The 8,256-nt window shown below is 43.3% G+C and overlaps 1 protein-coding gene across 1 annotated transcript in view; it reads right to left on the bottom strand.

The window, feature by feature from the left end:
- RIC3 (RIC3 acetylcholine receptor chaperone) overlaps window positions 1-7,856 on the bottom strand; it is a 24,054-nt gene extending 16,198 nt beyond the window's left edge. Inside the window, exons 1-2 of the mRNA XM_014954848.1 lie at window positions 7,670-7,856; window positions 597-820 (exon numbers count right to left, since the gene is read on the bottom strand). Coding sequence (XP_014810334.1) covers window positions 597-820; window positions 7,670-7,817 — 372 coding nt within the window. The 5' untranslated portion in view covers window positions 7,818-7,856. The remainder of the gene's footprint in view (window positions 1-596; window positions 821-7,669) is intronic.
- Window positions 7,857-8,256: the final 400 nt, after the last annotated feature.

Here is an 8,256-nt window from a genome sequence, read left to right as displayed (position 1 = left end):
GGAATTTGGGCTGAGCTTTTTTAAACTAGCTTTCAACTAGTTCCTCAGCTGGGGTAGTTCCAGTGTGGTCAATACGACCCCAAACTCCTGTTCTCCAATGATGTGGTTCCAGATGTGATGATTGTTCCAGAAGGTATGCAATAGCTATACTCCCTCTCTCCCACCTTAAATATGTAACACAATTTTGGACAAGATAATCTTTAAGGTCCCTTCCAACCTAGAAGATTCTGTAATACATGACATATATAGTATATATATGCAGTCACACATGATAGAATACTCTGTGTACATTCAGAATTAATCTAACATTGTTCTAGACATACACATTTTCCAGGGAGGGGAAATCCTGAAAAAAAAAGTACGAGTTCAGAGGCCAATACAGGATTTCAGCAACCCGTCCCTACATTCTTAGCTACAGTCTCTGCAATCACAAAAACCACACAACACACCAATCTTTCAACCACCAAAGGTCCACCATAAACAGGTTTTTTTGAGCAAGGCTGAAATGGAACCAAGGACAGAATGGGACTATTGTTTCCGGTTTGAGGATTTTTTAGTTGCTATTTCCCTGACTTTCCAATTGACGTTGGTCTTACCTTAAATAAAATGTACAGGATATATAAGAAGATGCCAAATCCATATATAGGGATAATCTGCCCCACAAGACCTCTCCCAGATCCACCAGTGCTTCCACTGCCGCCTCCACCTGCCTTGGCTTTGGCAACTGCTTCAGCCAGGTGGGACCTTGGAAAATGAGGAGTAGCTCGGCTGTCGGGAGTGACCTGGTAATGCATCCTGGGTGGAAAGCGACCAAGCTTCCCTGCAAGGAAACACACAATAATTAGGTTTCTTCTATTACTTTTCACCCTTTTTTCGTGCAGCCTAAAACTGCAGCAGGCGCGGCTGACTTCTTTCCTCTCCTTTTAAATACACCACCCCTGATTAATAAAGTAACTTGTTGGACTGTAAGTACCAAGTCTGTAAATTCAGTCCTTGGTCGTTTGCTAGATGCAGTGCTAGGAGTTAGGGAGGCACAATTACCCTCTTAAGAAAAAAAGCTGGCAGGGTAATTAACAAAACACAGTCGTTTGCTAGATGCAGTGCTAGGAGTTAGGTAGACACAATTACTCTCTTAAGAAAAAAGCTGGCAGGGCAATTAATAAAACACAAAGTTTAACAGCTATATACTTGTCCAACGACCCTAAGAATCAGCATCCCTAACAGGATGAAAACCTAAACTCTTACTTCTGGTTCTCTGCTCAGAAAAACCCCAACAACGTATTGGTTTTCTGCTATGAACCTGATCTTTCAGTATTATGCAAAGACATGTTAATGTATAAACCACTACCCATCTAGTGTCCTGATACACAACTACAGTGTTTGCCCAGTATAGATTTTCATCTCTTGGCATAAAAAGTAGTATTTTACCTGATTTTACCAAATGAGTAATGAAAGATAAAGTGGTAACCCCTTGAACTGTTCTTCTTAAAAAGGTGTTGGGTAAAGCAATAGAGGAGACTGAATATAGCTTAGGACATTCAGCATTTTAGAGGGGAAACAATGATTTCTAGCATTGAGAGAGGCAGAGAGAATCTAAGACAAGAAAGGGGAGTGAACATAAATGGGCGCATGGATGCTACAGTGAGACTGCAGAAAGCCTGAAATGCTGCTGTGGATGATTTCATTCAACTGAAAGGCACTAGAATCTCAATAAATCTAAGTTGATGCAGATACTGTATTTTCTAGCTGCCATTAATTCAATAACTTTGAAATGAAATTCACTATTTCACTCCCCTGCAAGCAACTAACTTTACTTCTGTAACTACCCAGCTGCAACTAATTTTAAGACAAGTGAAAATTAGATTAAATTAACATTTACTCTTGCTAGGAAACACCATCATAGCTAAATTCCTGAGCACAGACATCACAGTAAATACATATTAGGAAGTGATAGCGATAATTTGTGAAGTTCTTCTATTGAAAACACATTTTTCTTGTAGGTGAAGGATGCTGTAGGCAGTAGTGAAACTGCCTGGGTATGCCACCGCTGACCAAAACCTCTCTCAGATTAGCTCAGGCTTAACTTTGAGGAAGCTGTTATCATGCACTTTAATTTTAGTGAATTATTCAAAGTCTGTGATGGAAAGCATAGCATCTTATTTACAAGAAAATCCATCTTCCAGCAGGAATGCCTTGTAGCAGTAGGTCACTGGGGAAATAACTGGTGTCGTGTAGAGAGCAGCATCACTAAAGGAGGGATGAAACAGCAGGGTAGATAAACCTTTGCAAAACATCTTATACTCATGCAAAAATTATTTATAAAAAAAAAAAAGAGATAAAGAAAGCAGAAAATAATTGACAAAGGTGAAACTGCATTTAACGGGAATTTAAAGGGAACAGTTTTCTAAATTATCCACAAGCCCTCATTTGTGCTTTAAAAGATTCAATTCAATTAAAGATAATCAGACCAAAGGGACACACACTAGTCATCTCATTATCAAAATAATTTTAAAGGGGAATTTCATGGCTTCTAGTTCTAAATCTTCCCTGTTGATTTTTAAACTTTTATAATTATTTCCTTATTTAACAAAGATAAAATTATTTTTAATTTTAGCTTTTTATTGTAAAGAACCCATGTAAACTACAGAGGAAATTGACAGCACAGGTAACTTAAAAGCACCATATGCAAAAATATGTCAAATAGTATATAAGTGAAAGTGCATAGCAATTTGGATGCCGCTGTCAATGAAACAACATACCTCATGCTATAAAAAAGCTTTAGGTCCAAAAATAAAATTATGCCCCAGCTAATATTTGTGTTGTTTAAGAGACTAGTTTCTGAAAGTAGATGAAGTCCCTAATAGCAATATCACATTAAATTTACTGTGGGTTTTTTAAACTTTTAAGAATATTAACACTCAGCTGAAAAAAAGCAAATCTTAAAAAGTATATTTATAGCACACCTAATAACATGGCCAACCAGCTGATAATATTCAGACTACACAAGTGTCTTTTTTCCAAGAAAGCTGTTATGTGTTCTGTCTTAATGGGGTTTAGGAATTGCTACTGAACCCAACTTGACTATTCATAAAGTTACTTAGATTTGAGTTATTGTACGATTCAGCAACTCTTAATCTAGATAATATGTCTTTCTGCAACATTTGTCCAGCTGTGAAATGCTGGGATACATACATACACATCTAATAAAAAAATAAAGTTTGACATACAGTACATATGGGCTGCTGCTACATTAAGTTTGCACTTTGTTCATCAACAGATGGTTACATTACTTTGGTTTGGAAATACTAAGATTGTGGTTTTTTCCGAGCAAGCCATTTACTATTCCTTACTGTGCATGCAAAACCAAACAAAAAAAAAACCCAGAGCCCAAGATCAAACCAGTTAGACGTTTTGCAAAAGCTTTAACTGAAAAAGATGTGACAGTGGGATACAGAACTATCCTCCTGCCTCAGCAATGCAAATTCCAGCCCTCAAACCTATCTTCAAACCGTACTCTCACTCCCACGTTTAGGGATGCTTAGGTGCCACTTACATTTTCCTGGTAACATGTTCATCATAGTGACTGAAAAAGTAAACCACCGCTTTCTCAGTCACAGGGATCAGAAATGAAATATGCTTTTGTGAGAACCAGAACTCAGGAGTTTTGTACATTTTTTGTCCCCTGCTCTGTTGGACATGACATTTAAAGATGTGTGCTCTAAGCAAAGCTTGTGCTATGGGAAGTAGGATATGCAAGACCTCCCTCTCTGGTAAATGCAATAAAAAGACATTCTACTGAAGCCTTCATCTCAGGACACTTGCATCAATCTTTAGCCCTCTCAGAAGTGTATTTTTATAAAAGATTTATTTCCTCTGTTTCTGTGTGCAGTAAGATCAATTGGCTACAGGGCTCAAAACCTGCAAGTGGCAACAGACAGACAGACACACAGGCTCCATGACAAAATAACTTCATCTTCTCTAGACTGAAAGTGTCCTCTAAGGCTTTCTTGCACAGCCTTCATGTTTAGCATAATAGCTTAGAATAATCTATACACAAACTGTTTTCTTGACATTAAATCTAACTTCTCTTTCAAGCCCCTATATGATTTCTGCTGCTATTCTTTAACACACTTTCCCCCAACACCTCTGCCCAAAGAAAGCCCAAGCAATTAATCATTTTTACATCATTACAAGTTAACTTTCGATTCATTGTTGAGGCCACTCCCTATTTCGGTATTCTACACTATCACAAGACCCATGTTTTAGATTTTTTACACGTGCAGTCATTTATGGTTTTCCCTTCTAAATCTTTTTATAAATACTTCTGATTCTGGCAGAGTAACATCAAGATGAACGGGACAAACAGTATGCATTCATTTAGTTCTTGCTCTTTCACTGACATTTATAAAATAGCTCTAGCTGCGATCCCAACAACACAACTTTAGAAACCTACCCAAAAATGGTTAGAAGGAATGACAAGTTTGAAATCCTTACTTTAAACCGCTGCACAGGTGTTTCTAGGGGAAATAGTCAAATGTTTGAACATTTTTTATTAAATAATGCAGGTGGAGGTTAAAAAGGAAAACACAGAAACCACCCCAAATGGAAGCAAGGTAATTTTCTTAAGAACACTGGCAGGCAACTGATGTGTGCAGTGCACAGATCCAAGCAGGACCTGAACAGTCCTGCATTTCTCTGGTAAAGCTCATGCTCACTTCGTAAGAATGCAGGCAGACTGTACACCTACTGTCATGGAGATGTAAGGTTTGGCTTAAACTACCAACTTGAGAAAGCAGCTTTACAAAATGCACAGCATGTATTTATAACATTAGACTTAAAAGTACTTTTTAAACTGCTCTTTCTTCCTCTTTTCCAAAAGCCAAAAAAACCAAAGCAAACCACCAAACTAATGCCTGGCCATGAAATAAACTAGAAATGTGATACATGGACAGTTAGTTCTTTAAATAAGTTCTTTAATTACGTGAAACTACTACCGTGAAAAAGAGCAACCTGTCTGAAAGATAGTATTAGTTTCTATAGTACTGTGCTCACCATTTTCAAAAAAAGAGACCTCTGAAATGGCTTTATTAGAGAAAGCACCATTCCCACGTTTAAAGCCTGTTTCGATAAGCCTTCTGGTAACACTGAGTTCTAACAAATGATAGTAAACTTTAAGAATGTTTTATTCAGATGCATTTTGCCCCCAAGACTACAATAAGCACTTTATTAACTTCAAGAATGACATGATTACTTCAAGTCCCTGGAACTTCTGTCAGGTAACTGCAGTTATCAGTTCACTGAAGAGGATGATGAATGACAGAGATATGAATTGAACTGTTCAATCAAGGTTTATTCTTCCAATAAAAAAATAACTCCAGGTGAAATAAAAGTTTGGTCTACAGAGCAGATGTAATGAAATTCTGGCTATCAAATTGAAAATACGGACTATAATTTCTCCTCTGAAATGGATCAGCTGAGGTGTTACATCCTGGGCCGAGGACTGGTGTGCAGGAGAGGAGCACTACACATCAGTCATTGCAGATGTCACTGAAAATAGTTCGGTTGCAAGGGGTTTTTCTGGTGTTTTTTTTTTTTTTTTTTAAGCTAGTTTTTCTGATACATCAATTCAGTCCATCCTGCAGCCAAAGAAACAAACAAACACCAAAATAGTAACTGACAGCTGCCTAAGACTGCACTGCTGTGGGAAAAGTTTGTCAAACCCTGCCATCTGGTATCACTGCGAGATCAGAGCTGGGAGCAGCACAGGAGAAGAAGTTAGAGACATGTACCACTGCCCAGAGCATCTCCTCCCATCCCTGCTTCAGGCAGGTGACCACACAGTCCTCACCCAGCCCCTGTGCTGTCTGCTGGGCCTTTGTGGGGCCCAGCATCGTGCCCTCACAGTACTGCTCTTGATGTGCCATCAAAAAAACCAGCTACCATTCAGGTTTTCCCTGTTAGAGATTATAGAATGAAACTATAAACCTATAAATCTACACTGCTGATGAACCTATATTTAAGTTCCTAAAGACCAAGAACCAACCAGAAGAATACACACAGAAACCATGGAAGGGTAGGCACAGTACAGGTCACGTGTTTTGTTTCAACATAATGTTGTTTCAGCAGCAACTTCATCCTGAACGTCCTTAAAAAACCCTGGTCAAATGTAATCAGTGTCACTGAACCATACAGTCACATAAGAAAAGATGCATTAGATCAAGTCACCGAACGTGAGTCCCTGTGGGACAGCATCCAGTACCACCCAGAGGTTCTCCAGGCTTCCATCAGCCTCATCTCTGGCTTAAGGACAGCCCTGGGCAAAACTCTTTCTCTGCAAAGACCTGTGGCTATGACACTCATTGCTTTTCTGAAGTGCCTTGGGGAGAAAAACCTACAGTAAAGGGCAATGGGCATAAAAAGAATGGGAGGTGCTTGTATGAACCCATTCCTCTAGAACTGAAGAGGGGACATGCAAAGTGGGAGGGCAGGCAAGAAGGACACAGCTCAAGGGACTGCAAGGACAGCATCCAAGTCTCAATGAGTCATCATGTTTATTATGAGAATCTGGTGCACAAACGCCAAGTTTAAAACACGGGAGTAGGAAACTAAACAATGAAGATGATTCAAATGAACTTTTATTTCATATGCAACAACAAAAGCATTCCATACAGAAAATAACAAAATAATGAGGCTTTCAAATCAAAAGTGATGTATTACGATGAAAAAAAAAAAAAAAAAAAGGTGGTATGAGTATCTTTCTGTTCAGTAGCTTTAGTATACCCTACGTATGTGAAACTAACAAAATGAAATTTGCAAGGTTTTAAACCCTTTCACTGAATTTCACTGAATTTTTGGAGTTGGAAGGGACCACAGAGATCATCTAGTCCAACTCCCCTGCTGAAGCAGGACCACCCAGAGCTTGTCAGAGCACGTTACTCAGGAGCATCCAGGCGGGGCTTGAAAATCTCCAGAGAAGGGGACTCCACACCCTCCCTGGGCAGCCTGTTCCAGGGCTCCGTCACCCTCACCGTGAAAAAGTTCTTCCTCATATTCAAGTGGAGCCCTTTATGTTCTCTGAAGGGGCCAGAGAGAGGTAAATCACAGCACGACGAGTTCAGCCTGTCACACCGCACACGCACTGAGGAGAGGGTGACGCGGGAACACTCACGGGCACGGTTACCTACGCTGTCACTGTCACCTCCCGGACGCGCCATCCCGACCCAGCCCCGCTCACACAACGCCCGCCCGGCGGGGCCCGCACCCCCGGGGACGGAGAGCCGAGGGGCCGGGAGCCCAGCGCCACCGCCGAGCCGCCCCCCGCATTTCACGCTCGGCACCCGGGCCGCGGCAGGAGGAGGGAGACGCAGAGCACCAGGCAGGAGACCATGGCCACCCTGCAGCACGTCGAGTACGCCATGGCGGCCCGCGCGCCGCCGCCGCCGGTTGACGGGACCGTTAACCCCACCGTTCGTCTCTGCGCAGGCGCGCGCATGCGCCGCGCGGCCGGGAGGGAGCGCGAGGAATGGCGCCTGAGGGGCGGCGGGGCCTCGTCCTCCCTGAGGGGACGGTGTGGAGGAGCAGGGTGCGGGGAGGTGCGGGGAGATGCGGGGAGGTGCTGGGGCCCTGTGGAAACGGCCATCAAAAACGGGGGTCAGGGCGGGCCTCTTACCCTCGGGCGGCGCGGGCGCTGCGAGCGGCGCAGCCCCAGGCTCCTGCCTCCCGCCGCCCCGAGACAAGAAGGTCCGCGGCAGGAGGAGGGAGACGCAGAGCACCAGGCAGGAGACCATGGCCACCCTGCAGCACGTCGAGTACGCCATGGCGGCCCGCGCGCCGCCGCCGCCGGTTGACGGGACCGTTAACCCCACCGTTCGTCTCTGCGCAGGCGCGCGCATGCGCCGCGCGGCCGGGAGGGAGCGCGAGGAATGGCGCCTGAGGGGCGGCGGGGCCTCGTCCTCCCTGAGGGGACGGTGTGGAGGAGCAGGGTGCGGGGAGGTGCGGGGAGATGCGGGGAGGTGCTGGGGCCCTGTGGAAACGGCCATCAAAAACGGGGGTCAGGGCGGGAGGGGGCATTTGGATCCCCTCTTCGTCATCCCGCCATACCTGTTCTCCAGACTCTCTCCAGACGCTCCCTCGGCTGTAGCACTGCAGGCTTGTTGGGCAAAAGGAAAAACAAAAAATCACAGAATCTTAGTGGTTGGAAGGGACCTCTGAGATCATCGAGTCCAACCACATAAAAAAAAAAAAACAAACCAAAAA

This window comes from Calidris pugnax, unplaced genomic scaffold (genome assembly GCF_001431845.1).
Source record: "Calidris pugnax isolate Ruff unplaced genomic scaffold, ASM143184v1 scaffold186, whole genome shotgun sequence".
NCBI classification, from domain to species: domain Eukaryota; kingdom Metazoa; phylum Chordata; class Aves; order Charadriiformes; family Scolopacidae; genus Calidris; species Calidris pugnax.
The sequence above is the reverse complement of the archived record's forward strand: the minus strand, read 5'-3'. Positions and strand labels throughout refer to the sequence as shown.